Below are 23,182 nucleotides of genomic sequence, written 5' to 3'. Positions count from 1 at the left end.
GGCTGCCAGTAGTATAGCCAGAAGATTTTTGTCTTTGTTGGTCCATGTGTCCAACTGTAGGCTGCCCAAGTACAACGTTTCACATTTGAATGAAATTTTTACATTGAATATATTTTCAATATGTTTGTGGAACTCTTCCCAATATGGTTTTATTACTTGGCAGTCTCAAAAAACATGGAAGTGGTTGGCTCCTTTAGACTCACCAAGTCTCCAGCAGGCGTCCCCGTTATTTTGATATCGTCTCTGAATGGGTGTAACAAAAAATCGTGCAATGTTTTTCCAACAAAACTCCCGCCATGTGTTTGATCCGGTCGAGACCCACTGCAGTTGACATATTTCTTCCCATCTTCTTGTGAGATTATTACCTTAATTTCCTTTCCCCATTTCCTCTTTATGTATTCTGTATTCTCATGTTTAGATAGCTGTATGGCATTGTATAACTTAGAGATAATTCTGCTGTCTGATCTGGGTTTAATTAGTGTTAGAAATACCTCCATGAAACTGGAATCATTTTTTCTCAACACCTCTTTAAAATTTCTATTAAAATAATGTCTCACCTGCAGGTACCTAAAAAATCATCTTTTTCCAGTCCATGATCCTTCTGTAAGGTTTCAAAACTCTGAAATATCCCTTTGTGGACAAATGAATAAAAGGTAGTTAAGCCCTTTGAGATCCATAACTTGAATCTGTTATCATTTCTATTTGGTGTAAAATCCGAATCATAGGCTCACCACCTCATAATTTTAGATGCGTCTCAGAGGCATTCAAAATATGATGCAGCACTTCTTTTTTTTTTCACGTCCGCGCGAACGTTTCTTCCTTTCTTCACGACGTCTCCGTTCTGCCTTGCAGACGTCGCAGCCAGATAGGAGGGGTTCTCGTCTCCTGGGAGCTTTGGGAAGTTTGGGGGGGTATTTGTCCAATACGACAGATTGGGTCTCTTTCTTTAATGTCGCTGACAGATCTGAGGTTGGGCCAGAGGTTGGGTCAGAGGTTGGGTCGGAGGTTGGGTCGGAGGTTGGGTCAGAGGTTGGGCCAGAGGTTGGGCCAGAGGTTGGGTCGGAGGTTGGGTCAGAGGTTGGGTCGGAGGTTGGGTCAGAGGTTGGGCCAGAGGTTGGGTCAGAGGTTGGGTCGGAGGTTGGGTCAGAGGTTGGGTCAGAGGTTGGGTCGGAGGTTGGGCCAGAGGTTGGGTCAGAGGTTGGGTCGGAGGTTGGGCCAGAGGTTGGGTCAGAGGTTGGGTCAGAGGTTGGGCCAGAGGTTGGGTCAGAGGTTGGGCCAGAGGTTTTGTCTACGGACTCAACTTCTAAGGTCAAGTGAGAGGTTGAGTCTTTGGGCTCAACCTCTGAAGGTTTTTTTGCTTCACAGCAAACTTCCCCAGCCGGGGAAGTCTCTTTTTCAGTATCGTCATCTGTAGACTCATCGTGCTGCGAGTCTTCTCTATCCGGTATAGTTTGCTTCCGAGTCCCGAAAGTATTGAACAGGTAGTCCGAGTAATCCACGTTCTCGTCTTCATAGCTGCTACAATCAAATGTGACACCAGGAAATAGTGTGGTCACAAGTTTTCTCACACCAGTCGTTACTAAATACCCAGCGCCAAAAGACAACGGAAAAAAGACGGCAGCTGATAAAAGTTTCTCCATATTACAATCCTAGTAAAAGAGAGCGAGGAGTTGAAATGTTATCTGTCAAAGTGCTATTTGTAAAATACCTGATGTTTTGAGATGGACGCATTCATAACCTCGGATGTTCTTTGATCTCTGACATAGATCTATGACATAGATCTATGTCATAGATGTCGTCATAGCTACAATGAGCTCACTGTAGTTCTGGGGGAATGTCTTGCTTCTGAACGTTGCTATGGAAACGGTCAGATCAGTTCTGCATGACTCAAACTATTAACCCTTTGCAAGTGTATATTTCAGGAGGCTGGGGATTAAAACAGGGATTTTAATAGTTAATTAGTAAGTTTAGTTTGACAATAGTATATTAAAACCATTAATTTAAGTAGGTTTTTTTTATCATTCTATCAGGTTTAAAATTTTGAATCATACTTGACTTAAAAATATCTTGAGAGGAAAATTAAATGTAACTTACAGACATTTGCTGCTGCTGTTGTTGTAAAATGTGACAAGAAATTTTGCCCGCTTGGAGAAGAGCTACAAAGAAATAATTTTGGTTTAATCATTTTACACGTTAGCATAAATATAGAATAAAGAATGATCCCAAAGAAATGATGCTGCCGCTCCATATTTGATGGGTTGTAAACAATCCACTCCAACACATTTGTTCTGTATGGTGCGGACATGCAAGTAATAGACAGAATGTAAAGTCTTCCAGCTTTTTCTGTGTAATTGAGAGCTTGACACCAACAGCAGCCCACATTGCTGATAGCCGGGAAGGAGATAAATGAGTCCATTTCTATGCTCTCCTGTAAACTGGTTATGAGTCTGTTGGTTTTTTGTGTATTTTAACTATTAAAACTGGTAAACAAATGTTTATATCTGTTTTTAAAAGAATAGCAGCTTCTCTCTTATGTCTCCATCAGATGACCAGCATTAGCAGCTTTTGGTGACATTATTATTAATAATAATTAGATTGTTTTTGAATACGATGCAGGATTTAAAATGAACTGATGAAGATGGTCTATGTGTCAAGTCTGGCCTGGGAGGGATGTCTGTGGTTCCTTTCTGGACCTGTTAAACCTTCAACCCGATGTGATAGATGTTACTGGCACCAGACCTAGGGGAATCTGAGCCAGTATCAAGCGGTGCAAAGGCACATGAATCCTTTGCAACCAATTTCTGTGGATCACAGAGGAAGCGAGTTGAAACAATGTTGCTCTGGCAGAGCTCGTTTATTCTGAGCCGCGCATTTTCAATTAAACAAACACAACCACAATACAATTCAAATGCAGTCAACAACATCCGGAGTTTCCACAAACAAATAAAATAAAATAAAATAAAATCCTCAAATAAAATAACATAATAGCAAAAGAAATTAAGAAAATCTAATCCTAAATTAACATAACCCAACTGAACAAAACATTCCATCTACAACACACAGTAAACACCAACGTTTGTCAGTTACAACTGTTTTTTTAACGTTTGTCAGTTGTAACTGTTACAGCGGCCACAAAAGAGATCAAGCCCACCACAAATAAATACACTGTTATAAGAAACAAAAATATTATAATGCTACCCAAACAATACTGACCGATCAAGTGATATAAATAAATTTAAAAATCCCCAAGGCTCCAACAACAAAAAGCAAGCTACACGCCGACACAGTAGTGATGTTACGTGATGTGCCGAGGCTTCGAGGCGTGTGTCGAGTAATGAAGGGGGCGTTTCCGTAAAGCGCGTATCGAGGCTTGCTTCATTTAGGGGAGGAGCCGAAAACGATGACGTCCGAAGCCTCGCTGCCTGGCTGTACCACGTGACTGCTTCGGGAAGTGGCTCAGATGTTGGCGCGGGGTTTGACAGCTTTAAAAACCCCACAGGCTCCATTCAAAATGTGGGTTGTTGTAGGTGAGTTGCGGTCAGTTGAGAGAGTGGATAGAGTTTTGATAGTTTGGATAGCAGAGTTTGGATAGTGGTTATTTAGTTTGAGACAGTTAGTTCGGTGTTTGGAGAGTTTAGGAGAGAGAGAGATAGATAGGAGATTTAGGAGCGCGAGGACAGGATAGGAGTAGGATGGAGCCGGCGAGAAAGAGGAGGATTTCCCCTATGTGGGAACATTTCGATTTGATAAGCCCTAACAAGGTAAGGTGAACTGAACATTTGCAGATGCATTAGGTTTGCTTATGAGGAACTGTATTTTTCACTGTTTCTTATTTTCTGTAAAGGTGAGGTGTGTATTGTGCTCCAAGGAGTTGGGGTACAATAATAACACCTCATCCATGTAGTGTCAAAAAAGAGAAATCGTGTGAAACCAAAAACTGTGGAGAAATTGTTGTTTCTTAATAAAAAATGCATGAAATCATCCAAGTTACACAAGCATTAGCCTATTCACTACCCCCTCCCTAGTTCCACAAGCACTTTCACTGTCCTCTGCCTGATTAAGCCCAGGCCATTTTTCTAGAGTCACAGAAAAACATTATTACACAACATGCCATATCACATGACACTACTATTTTGGGAATAATTACACACAGAGGATACATTCAAACAATATTTTATTATACACATATGTGTATACATAATTTATGTAGACAAATGATTTCGTCCTACACCTTTTGTGAAGTCATTCCCAAGAGCCATAATAGACAAAAATTCAATGCATCACACGTGTTAAGATACAGCTGGCTGTGATTATACACCTGGCCAGTAGGTGGTTTCGTGTGCACATGAAGCTTCAAGAAATGAACCCTTTCTCGAACCAGTTGGCTCAAGTGGTTCAATGCCTCATGAGGCTTCATCTCACCATCACTACGACACAGATCAACGGCAATACAAAACTTTGCAAATTATACATGTAAGTTATACAATAGACTCCGAAATTAATCTTTATATATGTACAGATCATTTTACATGGCCTATGAGAGTGGCCTTCTATCTTACCTATGGATCACAGAGGAAGGGAGTTGAAACAATGTTACTCTGGCAGAGCTCGTTTATTCTGAGCCGCGCATGCCCAGAGCCAGGAAACTCGTTCTCCTCGCTAGACCCACGGCGGCGCGAGAGCGCCCCCACTGGCAAGAAGACACACGCACACAACAAACACGTCTACACACACAGGAAAGAAACAAAGACAAAAGACAAGACCAACTCTGATAGAAAAATAGGGGGTGTATTTTCTATTTATTTATTAATTTTTTTTTACCTTTTTTCCTCAACCCACTACACTAGCAATTTGGTATTGTAATCTAATTCTTTGAAACTTGAAGTTCACACCTCTATTAGACAATCATTTCTCAGTAGCCCAGGGTCTAGACCCGGTGTATGAAGCAAAGCGTAAATCAAGGAGCTGGGTTTTTCCAGGCTAGTGGGACACAACAGATAGAAATTGATCTTAAGTATGTGTGCATAGATGCGTCTTTGTCAGTGACCCTCAGGACAACCTGTGAACAACAAAAACATTCAGCAACCATGGTAACTGCGGCCGTCAGACAGTAGAAACCGATGTCAGAGAACGTTGGTGTGGTTAGTTTTGAGTTTTAGCTGAAATTGTGATTTGTGGAATTTCTAACCGTATCAGAAAAACATTTGTTCTGCTTCTGGTGTGACGTATAAAAGAAAAAAAGACAAGCAGCACAAAGCTTACTTCAAGATATTTATTGTTGTATCACTGTCATCACTGATTTACATAAAATGTCAATTAAGACAGAGATCATCTCAAAGCAGAAAGGGGAACAGTATACAACACGTCAAACAGGTCCAGTGCAAAAACAAGGCAACAGAAGTTTTCCTGACTACATGACTAATAAAATTTTAATTTTTCACACATATATATTTATGTTTATATATATACTCATGTATTTGGTCTCATTAATCACAACTTCATGGAAAACACCAATTAAAACTTGAATCTTGTAGCCCAATATCAGTTTTTGATGAAAAAACAGTCAATAAATGATCAGCGTTTTGGAGATTTGCATCGTATTTAGGATTTAATTAGGAAGTTTACTTAGTTTAAAGAATCATCTTATGAATATAACATTTGTCCTCAGATGTAATAAGATGCACCAACAGATGCAAAAAAACCCAGACAGTTTATGCAGGATCATTGGCTCAAAAGGCATCGTGTCACAGTGTGACTCTCTGTCCTCTAATCAAGCTCACTGTGTCCTGTCGGCTCTGGCTGAACGCAGAAGGAAGAGGAGACTGATACTTTCACAATATATCAGCTACTACAATGGACAGAGGAACTAACAAGTTCATGTCATCATCTGGGAGGAGGTTACTGGTTTCTCAGTCACAAGCTGGTTGCAAACCTGAGGCCAGCAGGTGTCAGTCAGTTATGGTAGATCTGAAATTTGGTTTGATGACCTCAATATGAGAAGCTACAGACTGATAGGAGGAACCAAAGAGCTCTGTAAAGGTAAAGGCAAATCTTTGTGCTGGAAAGCAATATTTTCTAGCGACTTCAAAAAAATCTCAATCGTGAATTTGTCAAAAGTGGAAAAGCTTCTCATCACTGGTGCCAGTTACTGCAATTGCTTGGTATTATTTTGTTTCACCTGAAAACCTACTAAAGTTTCTACACTAGACCCTTAAAAACATTCAGGTTAGCGAGCACATTACTCTCTTTTGTAGCAAACAAAAACAGGAGAAGTAAAATAATCCAGCTCCGATTTACGCTGTCTAATCTGTTTAAACTCTGCTCTGAAGTCAGTCAGAGAGGATTCCCAGGTCTAATCTTTGCGTAGAGGTGACTGAGGGAATATTGGGGAAAACTGAAGCAATAAAAGCGAGACTGAAGCACAGAGATTTCCTTATTAATTGTCTGTCTGAATATTTCTTTTCGTACCCAAACAGCAATACACTACATCGTCAGTTCTGTGAACTCACGAAAACCCTTGCAAAAGTTTTCACAAACTCTATGGAAGCCCGTTTCTGCCATTTATTTATTTAAAAATAAATAAATAAATAATCTCATAATAATGAGATACTATCTCATATCTCAGATACTATGTCATTATTTTGAGATTGACGCTTAAAATAATGAGATATCTCAAAATATCTCATTATTTTCAGATACTATCTCATTATAATGAGATTATTTTTTATTTATTTTTTTAACAGAGTGGTGGAAACGGGCTTCCATACGTTTCCGCCACTCTGTTAAAAAAAAAATATATATATTTTTTTATTTTATATATTTTTAGATTATTTATCTCATTGTAATGAGATAAATAATCTCATTACAATGAGATTATTTATTTTATTTTTTTTAACAGAGTGGCAGAAACGTATGGAAGCCCGTTTCCACCACTCTGTTAAAAAAATTAAATAAATTATCTTATTATTTTGAGGTTGACGCTTAAAATAATGAGATATCTCAAAATATCTCATTATTTTGAGATATCTCAAAATAAAATACTATTTTGTATTTTATACAAAATAGTATTATATAGTATTATATCTACAAAATAGTAAAATATCTTATATTTTGTATCTTATTATACATTATTATTTAGTATCTCATTATTTTGAGATATTATCTCATTATTTAGAGATAATTTATTTATTTATTTATTTATTTTTTAACAGAGTGGCGGAAACAGGCTTCCATATTGTATTGACATTTTAATGCAATACAAAAATGTTTTTAAAAGTAAAAAAAAAAAAAAGGATGCAGACCCTGTATAGAAAATAAAAAAGGCGAGTTAAACAGCAACTCTGACAGATCATCAGTAGAGCGGTAGCTAATCTACCACATTGATCACTTATTAATAATCTTAAATAAACATCAAGCAATAAAAACATAAAACTGTAATGGACTGCATATTCTGTTTTTTTTGTGTGGCAATATTAATATTACTTTTATTATTATTAAAAAAACATCCATTTATTATCTAGTGTGAACAAAATCTTTTTGTACTGTGGGAGGAAGCCGGAGCACCCGGAGAGAACCCATTAATCCACAGGTGTCAAACTCCAGTCCTCGAGGGCCGCTGTCCTACAGCTTTTAGATGTGCCACAGGTACAAAACACTGGAATGAAATGGCTTAATTACCTCCTCCTTGTGTAGATCAGTTCTCCCAGCCTTGCTAATGACCTAATTATTCTATTCAGGTGTGGTGCAGCAGAGGCACATCTAAAAGTTGGAGGACACCGGCCCTTGAGGACTGGAGCTTGACACCCCTGGATGGCAGTAAAGTTATATTTTCTAAACTCAGTTGAGCAGGAAAAGATGTAAAGCAGGTTGCAAGTGTAAAGGATAGAAATGTTTAATTTACTGACATATACAGAGAGAAAAAGTGAAAGCAATAAATAAGTATAAAGCCACAAACTGTACAAAGAACAAACTGTTCTATAAAGACTAATTTATAGTGTTTATAGTTATTTAGATTTAATTTGCAGACACTAAAATGGATGACAGGGTGAGAAGGCAGTTGTTTTAGTTGACTTATGGTGTGATATTGAGATTAATTACCTTCTAGCAGAGAATGTCGATGGGTTAATAAACTCGCTAAGACTATACCTGAGAAATGAAGAAAAACCATATTGGTACCACCTGCTGGAGTGATGTCCAGAGACGTAATACAAATTTAAAAAATACTTTATTAATTTCAATAATCAGGGGAAATTAAATGTTGTTGTAACTCTTATTAATTCAAATTCTTCAAAGATTGCAGCGGTCTGTATTACTGCAAATTTGAAGAAACCTCTGACTGAAAACACAGTTTTCCCAATATAGACTCATGAACAGCCCGGTCAGGGTTGTTCATAATTTTCTTGATTTTATGAAGAATCCTTCTTTGTATTATCATCTCCAGTGGTTCCACACTCATCCCCAGAACAGAACCATAACTACAAACCGATAAAGTTGTTGGCAAACAGTTGATAAAGGATGGCAAACGGTTGTTTAAGATACATTTTATACATTTAGTGGGAGGCCCAACATGATCCAGGAGAGGGTTCAGCCCAGAACCCAACCTGAAAGCTAAACAGCTGCACACAGACACAATCACACATTCCCAGCCTCATCCTCACACACAGATATTCACATCCACTCTCCCAACGTACTGAAGAGAAAAAAAATGTCTTCCTGATAGTAGTTTCATTTATTGAGATGCATGTGTAGATAATACACATAATATTGGACCCTATACACCCTTTCTTTGGTGGTTTTTACGGATGTGGATTATAGGTACCCAAGCTTTGTTTTTAAAACAGCAACTCATGCATAATAAACTGAATGGTGATTTTAACTAACCAAAATTATGAGAGTTTACCATTATTTATATGTATGTGTCCTGAGTAGGAGACTGGAAAATGGGAATAAGAGCAAAGTTGTATTTACTGACCACAGACCAGAATAGTAAGTCCTCCTTTTAGTTACTAATTTAAACACAATGCACAGTTCTAGTGTATTCAATAAACAATGAAAAGATGATAGTGTTCAAAAAAGTCAAGCAAATCTTTAAGTAACTGCATATTTTTATTGTATTAATCAAAAACATTTTGACATGACATTTCACAAAGACCCAGGTATATTACAGTGCACCACATTAACTTTGGCCTTTGACCTCAGACTTTCAGCTGCAGACCTCCCAACACTCCACTGTACCTTTGCCACTATATACAAAGCTCTGTTGTCCACAAAAATTGTTAGGCTGAAGACACAAATCGTGTTCAAGTGAACAGTTTAATCTTGCACACAGACACATGCACTCACTCAACATACAAACACATAGTAAGCTTTTCAAAAAAACACCACATCACATAGAATTGGGATATAAGGAAGATTTGGAAAAGAGGGCTTTTAGAACAACAAAAGACTTTAATTGGACACTGTCTGCAGGAAAAAAGCTTTTCTATTGGCTGTAAAGGATTAAAAAATGCTAAGGACAAGTCCTTGTCAGCAGAACACGAACACTAGAGAAATAAATCTACATTTATAAGGAAAACACAAAAATCCACAACAACTCAGCTTATCTTTCCACATAAATACGTAGGAATAATGATATTTAACATTGTGCTTTCTTTACCTCTCCATCTCTCATGTCATCATGTCATTGTCAGATGCATTAGCCACAAACTTTAGTCATGCAAGTTCAAGCACAAACAAAAGCTGGCTGAAAAGGGATACTCAGGCATGTTTGACATCACTGCTGATTCAGAATTAGTTGGTGCACATATGTCCAAAGCGCTGATCAGCTGCTCCCTTAAGAGTTGAAAATTCACTTTTTTAAGTCAATCTAGCCCTGTTCAATGTGGTGTCGAAGTGCTGAGTGTCCCTTTCATAGGCGTCATCGTTGAGTTTAGTTTAGAGACTTAATTACACATCTATAAAAAGGTACATAAATAACAATGACAATGATATCATACATCTAAAATCCCCACGCTTTGCTTTTAACTGGGATGAATACACTAACTTAAGATAATTTGACTAAAACCATGACATTTGGTGGTAGCAGCACAAAACATATCAGTACAGATTTTATTTCTGTAAAACATGAACACATGTTTTATCTAAGAAGACCCACCAGTTCCTTTCTTGCATATCAAAGTACCACAGACAGGCTCCTTATCTGAGCCTGTTCAAGCAATGAACACTAGGGGGCAGGCTACACACATCATGTTAGCACAAGCAACCAACAAATATGGTTTCTTTACAAATTAAACACCTAGAGACTAAGACATTTAAAAAGGAAAATCTTGCTGTGATAACTGTCCTTTAGCTAGAGTTTATACCCTCAACCAGCATCCAATGATTTCAATGACTGCAACACTACATAACAAGTGATTACAAAGTGTAGAATATTTTTTTCACAATCTGTAGAAAATGAATTTAGTGTGCTGAACTAGGAATCCCGTACTCACTGTATATCAGCTGCTAATCTATGTATCGCTAACAATTTAGGATTGAACAGTGTGAAAGACATGTTGTACTGCTTAGTATACAGAAAAGAAAAACTTTATTCTCACTCATAAATATCATGCTAATATGGATATATTTATATATTTATAAACTGTTCTGTAGCCCAAAAACATGGGTTGTCATATTTTGAGTCTGCTTAAATCTTCCCCCTTTCCTTTCACCTTTCCTACCATATTTATCCCTTTCCCCACAAACCACTGTTCTCATTATTTATCTTAAATGCCAAAAATGCTGGAAGCAAAAAGATCGACAGTAAGAATTACTGTTCTGAATTACGACCAAATTATTTTAGTTGTAATTTTTTACTTAGAAATTGATGCTATAAGCTCTAATTTGGTTCCTAATTGTATTCTCAAATCTCTTTTTAATAGATTGATTTATTCGTTCTATTGTTTCTTCCAGCTTTTTCTGTTTCGTAAATGACTTATTCTTCTTCCACTTTATGGAATATGAGTACATCTATCATTACCCACTCTCTAGTGGTTTTAACCAGCAATTAGATTTTTTATTAAGAGGCCAGTTATGACTCGTTCCTAACTAAGACCATATAAACTGACTGAAATAAATATTCTGATCAGAGATGCACCGAGGAAGACTTCTGACATCTGGTGATTGGAAACGGCTGATTCTCAGCTTGACCACCTCAACTGTTGACCACTGGGTTTGAAACCTTAACAAATTGAGCCTAGAACTATATCACTATATAAGTACTGTTTCTTCAATTACCAGTAACCTTTGAATGGAGTTTAGTGGAAACTGGTGATTAAATTGGTTGACAGTTTTTCTATTATAACACTATGAAGCTCATACATCCTGCTAACTTTAACTGTAAACCATTTGAAGTCATCACCTGTGTACTAACATTAGCAGTAATAGAGGAAGTAAATCCTTCACTCAAAGTAATATTTATGGTTTTAAACTATGTATGTTTTGTATTTTTGTTTTGTGCATGGTCTATGTTCTTTTGGGCAGGTCTTTCAGATATTATTTATTAAATGTCTATGGTACAAGATTCCCACAGTGATTATAATTTTGTCATCCATCCATCCATCCATCCATCTATCCATCCGGGGGGTCTCCTCCCAGAGAGACATGCCTGGAACACCTCCAGAATGTATTCTAACCAGACGCCTTATCCACCTTCACTGGCTCATCTCGATGTGGAAGAGCAGTGACTTTACTCTGAGTCCCTCCCAGATGACCAGGCTTTTCACCCCATCTCTAAGGTAGAATCCAGACATCCTGTGAAGGCAACTCATTTCGACCACTTGTATCCACAATCCTGCTCTTTTTGGTCACTACTGAAAGCTTATGTTCGTAGATGAGGGATAAGAACGTAGATCAACTGGTAAATCAAGAGTTTCGCTTTTCGGCTCAGCTCTTTCTTCACCATAATGGGCATGTACAGAACTTGCATCACTGCGGATGCTGCACAAAGTTGATCTCCCACTCCATTTTCCCTGATCCATGTATCAGGGATCCCAAGATGCTTAAACTCCACTTCATTCCTGCCCTGGATAAAACATTGATTCCAGTCTTTTCAAAGTCATTGTCTAGGATTTTGAGGGGTTGATTTTTATCCTGGATGATTCACATTTGGCTGTGAATTCTGCCAGTGAAAGTTGGAGATCACGGTTTGATGAAATCAAGAGAACCACATCATCTGCAAAAAGAAGAGGTCGCCAAAAAGGATCCCCTCAATTCCTTTGCTGTACCAAGAAATTCTGTCCATATAGGTCATAAAAAGAGTTGTTGACAAAGAGAAACCTCCCACAGAAAACCAGTCAGACTTACTGACAAACCAAGTTCTGACACCAGTCATACAGGAACCTAAAAGCTGATATGAAGAGGCCTGGTACCTCATACTTCTGAAAACTCCTGAGAGACACTGTCATACCTTTTGAAATGACCAGACTTCCACTTAAACCACCAGGGTGTCAACCCAACCTGGAAGTGTCTCTCCTGCTTCCGAAAGTCTCATCATCAAAACAAGCCTCTAAAACGTTACATGGAACTGGTGAAGCTTTGCATTGGCAGGTCAAAGCTTTAATAATCGAAAATTGGCCAGAAAACCCTGATCGGTGCATCCCTTGTTTTAAGTCTGTTGTTTATGATGATACAAACTCAATGTGTCAATGGAAACAACTAAAAAAATAAAACTGACTCAAGAATCCAACCCCACAACAAATTTATAACATTTTCACAAATAATAATGTGTTCCACAGGTGCTGGTAACTCTTCATGGCTCCATGGTGTAATTTGTACAAATAACAAGTGGTGATAAGAATGGAAGGGGGGCCACAGAAAGATGTTCATCAATTACTCTGGTTCTTACAAACGTCAGTGCAACATGCACATACATTTTAAACATAATTACTCGTTTTCAGTTCAAGACTATATTTTTGCATCATTCTTCCAGTTGTCGCTTTCTCCATTCTGCCCGTATTTAGGTCACTTAAAAAAATGTTATACATTGAAGAGTGCTTCTCAAAACCTTTAGGACTGTTCATGAGTAGTTGTAGGGTGTTGTCCAGAGAGTAACAGGTAATACACTAACTATTAAAGTAGTGGAAATGGCTTGTAGAATAAGCTTTAGATGTGTGTGTCAGTTTATTGCCTCCTCATGAGGGTGAATTTCCTCTCGCGTATTTGCTAGTACACGTGACTATCCTAGTGAAGCAGTGTAAAGGGATCGTGCAGAATCAGTTTGGGCAGTAAGGCAGCGCATGCAGGAAGCTGGTCACAGGGATGAGGAATCAGGGGGATGGTGTACCATATAGTGGTGGTATCCACAGATAAATAAACACAATACAGGAGGTGGTGTGTGTCTGTGCATGTCTTTATGTGTGTATTTGTATATGTGAACACCTCCATGAGTATCTGGTCTCTCAGTTACTTTCTTTCACTCTCCCTCTCACTCTTTTTCATCTGTTTCTCGTCATCGTTACTCCCGAGCACTTCGCGGTGCCCGAGAGCTCAGTTTCCCATCATGGGTCCTGCGGTTTCTCCCCTTTCGGATCTCCTGAAGATGCTTCCACTTCTTATTGGCCGGTCGGACAGCAGGACCCAAAGGTACGATCTCCTTCCTTGGAGACTCAAAACTCTTTGACACCTGGTCTGCACCAGCATGCTTCCGTGCCCAAACTTGCTCACAAATTTGGTCAACAGTGCTGAGGTTAGGGTGGTCCACCAGCTGCATGAAGTCCCGATACCAAAGCTTTTGATTGGTCAGTGAGGGACCACTTCCGCTACGAGGATCTAATCGAACAGGAGAGTCGGAGGGAAGATTGGAGATGGAGGAAGATGTCGATGGTACGACATCTAAAGTGATGCCCAGCAATGTCTGGGTGAATCCGTGCTCCATAGCGTGGCATTGGTAGACACCGACATCTCTCTTGAGAACCCGACGAATCAGTAGGCCCCTGTCTGTCTGCAGGATACGTTCATCAAGATGTACCTAGAGTCAAAAATATGATTCAGTTCACCTCTCACAACATGATTCTATTTCTCTGTTGAACTGTCTCTATGTGGCCTGGTGTTTTTGTTTAGCTGTGACACCTTTCTTGAGGGAATGACCCACCTACATTTTGTTGCCAATGACCAAATGTCCTCTGACTACTTAAAAAACCGAGGCCCTTTCTGTGTTTAACCATTTCTCTCCTGGGTAAAGTAAATGAAAGAGCTACTAACAATATGGAATATTTTTTTATCTAATAGCTTTCTCTCCAAGATCATGCCACAACAATACCTACTGCTGATTGAAGCTGCTATTTATCTGTACGGATAGAAATTATTGACTTGCAAAGTGTCTTAAGATTACATTTGTACAGAAATGAAATGTATGGAAATAAAATGTAATTACTTTCTTAGCACATCTAGTGAAATTCTTCTTTGCAAAATAGTTCAACTCATTCTGAATTGATGGAGTGTTTTAAAGCAACAGATTTCGAGGTTTTTTTTCTTACAGTCTCTTAATTCAACTAATATAAAATCCCTAAATTAATTCATGCCACCAGTTATGGTCCCATGTGTGATGGTGCAAATTGTGAGTCATTTTTAGCAGCCAGATTTTGACATATTCTGAAGAGAATAAAAATGAGAATGTTTTTCTGATCTGTATTTTTAGGTAATGCACTAGTGACATTATCTAGTCAGTGGGCCCTTATGTATAAACTTACTCTAATACATTTTCAGTTGTCATGGGAGGTGAATCATCCAAGTCAAAAGTAAAATATCATGAATTATAGCAATAAGAAGAAAATAAGGAATTGGATAATCTGATAAAAACAAAACAATACAGTGACCTCAGACAACATCATTACAATGTGCCTTCATCCCCAACTCGTCCTTAACTTTCCCCCTCTCACCTCCTCTCGTGGGTTCTGTGGTTGTTTCTGATAAGTCCAGGTGACTCTGGCCTGAAGGGATTTGGGGATACACTCCAAGAAAGTGCTGCTTCCCTCAACTCCATACAGCTTCTTCTCTGCAACACGATGCTTGTGGTGGTCTGAAGGGGGCAGAAGACACAAAGATATAATTATAGGCTTGATTAGAAGCCTGTAATTTGATTTTAAAAAAAAAAAGAAACTGCCTGGAAAATATATGCCTTTCGGTAACTTGGCTTATGTTGTTTGGAAGGGCATTTAAAAAAAAGAAAACTATTTAGAGGTGACAGTTCTTGTGTAGGAAAATTGATTATTCCTCTATACAAGATCATGCCTTCTCATTATTTATCAGAACTTAGTGAGTCGATCCAAATATTTATACATATTGCGACTTCTAATGTCCTAACTTATGACACCTTGTGCTTCTAAGCTTTGGCTAAAAGGAATGAAAGAAAAAAAGAACTATTCAATAAATAGAGAGAATAAAACTTTAGCAGCTTTAAGGGGAAACAATGGTGTGCAACCTGCCAAACAGGCTGACCAGCAATTTTTGGCCGGTCCAGTCACATCTGAGACAATTACGCTGATCTACATCAGTTTTGCTCGGCTTGTATGCCACATGATTTAATCGTATTACCCAGGAGCTCTTTCAGCTGGAGTGATTAGCCTGATTTAGTTGTGGTGTAGAAACACAGAGAGGGGCTGAATGCTCTCTTTGTGGTCTGAGAGGACAGATGTCACCAGAGGTGAAGCGTTTTGGCTGTTTTGCCAAGAGGACAGTACGACGTTAAATACCAAGACATCCATCATGTCAATACAGGAAAAGGCACAGACAGTGTTCATGTGCAAAACTCTAGCCTTAAAACCTGCTACATTCAACATATTTTAGTTTTTTTCCACACAAATTAACCATTAACAAACAGGGCTGTAACAAGATCTTATAGCACAAAAACCTTACAATATTAATACTCAATACATTTATTGTGATTTTCACTCAACACCATGCAGTTGTTATTAGGTTTTGAGGAAAGAAAGGAAGGAGTTCTTTAATTGTGTTGACAGCATCAACTGAATGCTGCTCATCAGCACTGCTAAATGAAGCCATGACCTATCGCTACATTTATTTTTAAATGTAATTTCAGAAAATATACAAAAAAGCAACAGCTGGTTCAAGTTGGAACTTTAAACTGAGAATGTTGACATGATGATGAACTATGAATGTGAATTATTTAACTTTGACCTTACACAGGTCTAGTTGTTTTTTAACATTAACTGGTACAAGATTGGTCGCCAGACTGCCCATCAACAGCTAAGGCATTGAAGAAGCTTACACCAATTTTAAAACATCTTTGAAGCAGATTTTTGATAATGTGACAGTGACCAAAAGTACAAATTAACTTTAATCACACAAATTAAATAGCACAACTGGCTAACTATTACCAGTTGGGCAAAAGTTGGTATGTGATTCAGTGCCTCCAGTCAGAATTGAAGGTTTTTGTTTTCAATAAACCCTGTATTGTATTTGATAAACTGTGATTCAAAATATCTTGACTTATCACACCTGAACTTGGCAACTCAGTACCAAAAAAGATTCTTTAAAAAAACAAAGTATAGAGATTTCTAAAAGCTTTATTTCTAAAACAGAAAAAGAGGCACATTAATGCACTTTAGTCATCAGGATTAGACAAGCAAAGCACAATATATGGACTTAAACATGTAAGGAGATATTTTGCAGAGCCTTGTAAATACTTTTGGTGGTTAATGAAACCGTCACTGTATTCATGGAAACACAAAAAAAAGGCGATTATTAGTTTTCCTGGAAATATTGTAAAAATGTGGTCTCCTCTTGTTCTCTTGAACCCATTATTTTACATCCTCATAAGCTGAATGGATCATTACACTTCTACTAATAAAATTTAACTGGGCTGCATTTTACAGTACGAGTTCTGTAAATTTACCTCCTGAGCAAAGGGTGTTGGGGTCTCCGTTCCTTACATCCTGTCGACGAAAACGTCTAGATGGAATAAAAAAAAAACTGGTTATAGTAATTTCCACTTCTGTCGAGACTTCAATTTCCTTACAGCTATCTCTCCATACAGTACGTATGCCATAGACATTTTGTCACAGACCTCTTTGTATTCGGTAGGTAACGAGTACAGGATGTTCCGTCCCAAGCGCAATATGGATCTCGGGCCAGGCAGCACTCGGCGCAAGCCTTCCCGTAAACACTGCACCGGTGAAGCGGGACTTGGGCGATTCCTGTGTCCGAGCCGACATACAGCTGTTGCTGTGAAAATAGGCAGGGACAAGATGGAAACGTTTGACAAAAAGGCCTAAAGAATGTCCATTTATCAGAACTGAAAACAGCTGGAGTTATCTGTCATAAATCCAATTGTTTGTATCTCTAACAGTGACGACTGTGGTAATTTATGAAGCCTTTAGGGGATTTGAAGTGAACTTTCTGTAACCATTCTGATTTAGTATTGTCACTAATCACCTTCTTTTACTGTTTGTTTTTTCAACATATGGCCCACGGTGGTCAGGTTGCCGGTATGTTTCTGTTCCCAAAAAGTGTTTTGGGAACAGGGGAGAATCAAAGTAAACTTACCCGTTTGGAAGAGATCTGCATGTTAATAACAGATGAGGCATCCTGAAGAAAAGAATGGATTAAAAGAAAAATTAGTACCCTTAAAGTACAAATAAGCCCTTCTTTTGTAGCAGTTGAAGTTACTTGTTTGTATTTTTTTATTTTAGGGAAAACAAACATTTTTAGAAAGCAGTATTTCAAAAACTGCTCTGTTGAAACAAGAAATGTTATTATGCAAGATGACTGTAAAAAAGGTGAACATTCTTAAGTTTTGCTTTAAACTTCTCTCTACTTTAAAGCGCAGGATATCATCCAGCGTAAAACCATTAAAAGAAAAGGTTTTTTTTCTCATTTTTGCACATTCACTGCCCAGCTAGTAAATGTAAAGCATTTTTGGGAAACAGTTGTTGGTTAAAAGGGCTAAAAATACCAACATCTACCCGAATGATGACAGTATTGTTACGGTTTTTGTCAATGTTTTTTTTTTTTATTTCACCATTATTGCTGATTAAACTATTCTTTTAAATTGCTGGATAAGGTGATTGTCTGTTAGCTCTCCAAGCTATTGTCTCTTCGACACTAAACAAGAACATAAATCTGCACCTCATAAACTCACAATCAAAATGAAAACTTTGCTGTCAAACTGATGCCATGGTTTGTTGTATTTTAAATCAAATTTTCAGTGTTTTTGAAACTTTAAGCAGAATTTTTGATTGTCTTGACTTTGTTTTTCATCATTTTTAATGTCTGTCTGAACACATTTGAAAGTAAGTTGGGAAATTTGCTTTTCTGGTCACTTAAAAAACAGTGGCTACATTGTTTTTCTATAAATTGCTGCTGAACTGTTTCCAATATGTCATATAAAATAAATAGACAGGTTAGGTAAAATCATAAAATGTGGTATTTATTTCTGCTGTCTTGTACAATACATTGAAGTTTATTTTATTCTTACTTTGAAGACCTCCAGCTCTTCCAGTAAAAGTTCTTCCATGTTGTTCCAGCTCTCCTTGGGGACACTGATCACCTTCAGGACTGTCCCTTTGTCTGAAATACCACATGCTCATTATCTCCCTGTCATTTTCATTTTACTAAAGAGAAAATGCAAAGTGAAGAAGAAACCTTTCATGTACCTGTTCCGATGAACATGACGTCATACTGTCCATCAGCAGCATTGACTCTGTCCACAGCGATCTGTGTGAAGCTGTACTCCACATTGGTTCTAACAAACACAGGCCGTCGATTCATGGGGTACACCGGGTTGTACATCAGAGGGTGGTGACGGGCAAACTGGATCACATCATCTGGGAAACCTTTTGTGGATTCAAAACTCCCGAATGTCTTACTGGGACACTAACAGAAGGAAAGGAGAAACACATTTTGTAGTTTCCAGAACTTGGTAAAACATGAAAATGAAACCGTTATGACTGAACTTATCCATTCCATTCAAAAATATTTTTGCCTTTGGTTTTATACAAGTGGAATAAAACATCTGACTCATCAGTGTTTCAGCTGGTTAAGAATGCACCAAGCCACAGTTGTGGGGCCACATTGAGGTCATTATGGTGCGAGGGCTGTCAGGAACTTGGAGGAGATTTACTCCAGGTCAGAGTCCAGTTTCTCTCTTTAATTAAAATTCCAGCTCTGGATTTTCTGAATACTTAGGTGCACATTAGCACCTTGAGACATCTTAGCTTAAAACTAGGTTATTTCTTCTGTGCTCTCATATGAAGAAATCTGACTCATTTACTTTGGTCCAGTCTGACTGTAAGCCTTGAAGGCCTGTGGGATCTGTATCTGAAATCCAAATCAGTAAAAATGCAGTTTCTGTTGTATTCTTACAGCATAATTTGCCTGCTAACTATTCAGTATGTCTAGTTCTGCTGTGGTCTTTTAAAATGAAGTTCAGCAAGAACAAATCCTGCTGACTGAGCTCTTCTGTGGTTGGTGGAGTGTGAAACCCATATTGATTGGGACAACTGTGGAAATGTTTTGCATGGAAAACTGGTATTTAGTACCATACTGGGTTCTCTGAAAATACTACCATTACACTGTTATATTAACATTATTTCTTTCAATGGCATTACATGATTTTTGTTTTTATTTTGGTCAGACTCAACCTTGGTCTGTTTAAAAGTAAAAAAAAATAAAGAAATAAAAATATTCTTTACAAATTCATTTTTGAAAAGATGTAACATGAGGATGGAGGTTAAGAAATAACCTTATTTAAAAAAATGGGCTTTGATTATTTTAATAACCTGTTATGATTGGACATTATTACAGTTTGTCTGCTGTTTTGTCCTTGCAGTTATTAACATACCATTCCTGGGCGGGGATATGGCACTTTTCCCTGGAAAGGGACCCATTGGTAGTTAGGCCCCTCTTTGTGTGCAAAAGGCCCCAGGAAGGCCCTCCGGATGTCATTCATGGAGTAAAGACACACAGCTGAGCCTTTAAACACACTGCTGCTGGGGGAACAAGAGGAGCAGGGTTAGATACAACAAACACATGCATAACATGTATGCACTTTGCTTCCTCACCATTCACTTTCCCTAATGCATATCCTCACACACTCACTCTTGCGCATAAACAAACATGCACATGTGACTAGACTCTGACCTGGAAGTAGAGAAGACAGTATAGACCAGAGGGTTCTTTTTGTCCCTTGTCTGCAGCAAGAACACGTCCCCTGAGGACAGACACACACAGACAGCCCGGTCAGGTGGCGGTAGCCCAGAGGTCAAAGGTTGGGAAAAAGATAAACAAAGCCCTATGGACATGTCTAACCACTTTAAAGAGACATTTCGCTGATTAGTGGGGGTCATGACATGAAACAGAATCCACTGCAGCTTAATGCGGATGTCAGGAAACTCAGTCTTGCTTCTTGAACAAAGAAGTCTTAAAATGTTACAATTTTATAGAAATTTTAAAAAAGTTTACAAACTAATGAAGTCCTTTTTTTAACCAGATAACTCCTATAGATTATTAACAGTTTTACAGAAAGATTCTCTCTATTTTTGGCCTCAGGTGCGGTCCCAAGCTCATCATCTAGATAAGAGCCTCATCGTTCACATGGAGAAATGTGAATGGCAGGTGTAGCCTGAGGCGGGGTTAGGGTTTGGACAAAGTCTTCCACTTAGTTAACCTTTCCTTCCGTCATGAGATGAGCACAAAGGCAGATCATATTGTAGCCCGAAGAGAGTTTCAGACACTTTTATCAGACACATCTTAAAAACTCCTGCAGCAGCTGGAAAAACCACATGACAACAGGTCTGAGAAAAACATTACATAACAAAACATCTTACTAGAAAAAGGAATTTTGGAGAATATTGAATATTATTGTATAACAATTGATGAATTTAGTTATTTATGTATTACATATTATTTGGTTAAAATTTAATAAAACTTAATTTATAATGTTTTTTTAATAATTCTTCACATTAAAAGTAAAGATGCTGGTTCAGACAGTTGTTATTTTAATTTGTTTTATGCCTTGATCACAATTCATTTTATTTAAAAAATGGAGGACATATTCATCAAAAAAACGGTGAAGGTACCACTCATAATTTTACAATTGGGCATCCATAAAATTTCCTGGCACCTTACTTAAGGCAGCAGTTTGACTTGAACTGGTTTTTGTGAACTGCAACAAGGAAGACGATTCTTAAAAATGTTAAATCCATTAATTGTTGACTCAATAAATGTTTTGGATGACCGTCTAATAAATGAAACTGCAGGTTTCCACTTGTTTCCAGCAAAAGTGTTTTCTTTTTTTAAACAAGATGAATCAAGTTTATAATGAAAGAGAAATTTTAGAGATTAAGTTTTGTTTTGTTATTTTGATTGGAAATGGAGGGACAGAAATATTGTAGGACATACAAGAATCATAAATATTATTGTAAATCTGTATTGCACTTTAAATTCTGCTGTTTTAATTTAATCTGTAATATGGATCCTTTAAGGCTAAACACAGAAAGGCTTCTAAATCCTGGTGAATTTATCAGGTTTTCCTAACATCTTCTCCATTTACACCACCAGAATGTGTTTCTGAGTAGAGATCCAGAGGAAAGGGTCAGAAAATCTTCCAACTTTTTTTCCCCCTTTTCTTAAAGCTTTCCCCTAGCTTTTCTTAAGGCCATATAAATAATCTTTTCCCTGAATTGTACAGCAGATATTGTCAGAAATGGAAACAGGAAGTATACATATCATTCCAAATATCTCATATTTTTCCTACGCTGACTGGAAATCACTACAACAAAAGTTGAGGCACTGAAACCAGGTCAGCCTTTTTCATGATTAAATTAACAGTCTACAAATTTTATTTGAGTTTCCTGGAGAACCCGAACTTCATATATTTTGTATGTTATACAATACTAAACCTAGAAATGTCCTTAAATTTGTAGTTTCACTTGAGTGTTTCTGTCTCAGAGTGTGCCCTGTACACTTACGCAGCTCGTCAAAGTACGTGTCACTGCCATCAGCTCCTGGCACTGAGCAGATCAGACGGGTCTTGAGGAACGTTGTCCATTTGTTCACCAGACTTCTCTGTCCACCCATGTCATTCTGACAAAATAAAACTCAATTATAATCAGATTTTGCATAAACAGAGTTTTTATCCCAATTTTCCACAGTTGTTGGATGTTGATTAAGTGATCTCTCACCCTGCATAACTGTCCAATGCGCGAGTAAGTGGACTTTCCCAAACCTTGAGCTTCAACCGCTGTCTCCCGGAAGAAGAAAAATATCTTGTCGTCATCTGGATTTTCACTCTCAGGGACCCAAAAGGAGCCGACAAACTTTGGTTCTGGTTGGCAGAATTAAAGGCAATTAACGCAGCGTCAGTCATCACACCACGTTGTCCCATGAGGGCGCTTGGAGCTTATTTACAAGATGAACAAAAGGACACACACCATTGAGCCAGCGTGAGTCGTGCTGTTCGGTGCGAATCGAGGGACGCTTGCCCAGACTTCTGAAGATGGTGAAGTCTCGTCCCATTAAGTCTGTGGCTACACCTGCATAAAGCTCATCACCTGGGAAACACAAATACTTTTGATTCTATGCGAGTTTCAGAACACGCATGATTTTTTTTTACAGTTTGTCACATTCATGTCACTCTTCATCTGGCAGAGTGACATGAAGTAATTCATAGTAGGACACACATGGTTTTCAATAAAAATAAAAATAAAGAAGTAATTAAAACTGGAGAGTGTGACACATTCAGTCTCTGAGTCAACACTTTCTAGAATCCACCTTTTGCTGCAGTTGCTACACGATGCCTTTGGGAGTTTGTTCCCAGCAGCTTCGTACAAAACAAGACTAGAGGTTTTACCTGCTCATTGAAGAAAAAGGGTTCAGTCAAAGTGAAAGAAGAGCGACTGTAGCACTCAATAAACCTGCCCACTAAACTTTGATCATTTGACAAAAACAGGTTTTCTTCTGACTTGGTGAATATTTGGCTCCATCCATCTTTCCATCAACTCTTTCCAGCTTTCCATGATGAAGAAACTCCTACACCCAGCATAATGAGTGTAGGTGTTTAACCAAGGAGGATGGAGCTGTCAGGCTGATGTGCAGTGTTAGCCTCCCACCTCACATACATTCATGTAGACTGAAGAGCAAACATTTTCTCTCATCTGACCAAAGCACCTTCTACCACATGACTGCT

General features: G+C 38.1%; 1 protein-coding gene across 3 annotated transcripts in view; it reads right to left on the bottom strand.

Moving 5' to 3' along the window:
- Nucleotides 1-9,086: 9,086 nt before the first annotated feature.
- Nucleotides 9,087-23,182, bottom strand: part of sema3b (sema domain, immunoglobulin domain (Ig), short basic domain, secreted, (semaphorin) 3B) — a 77,546-nt gene continuing 63,450 nt past the window's right edge. For 2 of the 3 annotated variants that reach the window (XM_032570860.1, XM_032570848.1), the window contains exons 7-18: nucleotides 22,428-22,547; nucleotides 22,179-22,321; nucleotides 21,966-22,080; nucleotides 20,137-20,206; nucleotides 19,838-19,985; nucleotides 18,651-18,870; nucleotides 18,473-18,564; nucleotides 17,542-17,583; nucleotides 17,063-17,220; nucleotides 16,892-16,947; nucleotides 14,916-15,055; nucleotides 9,087-14,005 (exon numbers count right to left, since the gene is read on the bottom strand). In XM_032570860.1, coding sequence (XP_032426751.1) covers nucleotides 13,493-14,005; nucleotides 14,916-15,055; nucleotides 16,892-16,947; nucleotides 17,063-17,220; nucleotides 17,542-17,583; nucleotides 18,473-18,564; nucleotides 18,651-18,870; nucleotides 19,838-19,985; nucleotides 20,137-20,206; nucleotides 21,966-22,080; nucleotides 22,179-22,321; nucleotides 22,428-22,547 — 1,817 coding nt within the window. In that variant the 3' untranslated portion in view covers nucleotides 9,087-13,492. The remainder of the gene's footprint in view (nucleotides 14,006-14,915; nucleotides 15,056-16,891; nucleotides 16,948-17,062; nucleotides 17,221-17,541; nucleotides 17,584-18,472; nucleotides 18,565-18,650; nucleotides 18,871-19,837; nucleotides 19,986-20,136; nucleotides 20,207-21,965; nucleotides 22,081-22,178; nucleotides 22,322-22,427; nucleotides 22,548-23,182) is intronic. The other variant, XM_032570869.1, reaches the window with a different exon arrangement.

Source organism: Xiphophorus hellerii, chromosome 1 (genome assembly GCF_003331165.1).
Source record: "Xiphophorus hellerii strain 12219 chromosome 1, Xiphophorus_hellerii-4.1, whole genome shotgun sequence".
In the NCBI taxonomy this organism is placed as follows: Eukaryota; Metazoa; Chordata; class Actinopteri; order Cyprinodontiformes; family Poeciliidae; genus Xiphophorus; species Xiphophorus hellerii.
This window is presented reverse-complemented; position numbering and strand designations above follow the sequence as displayed.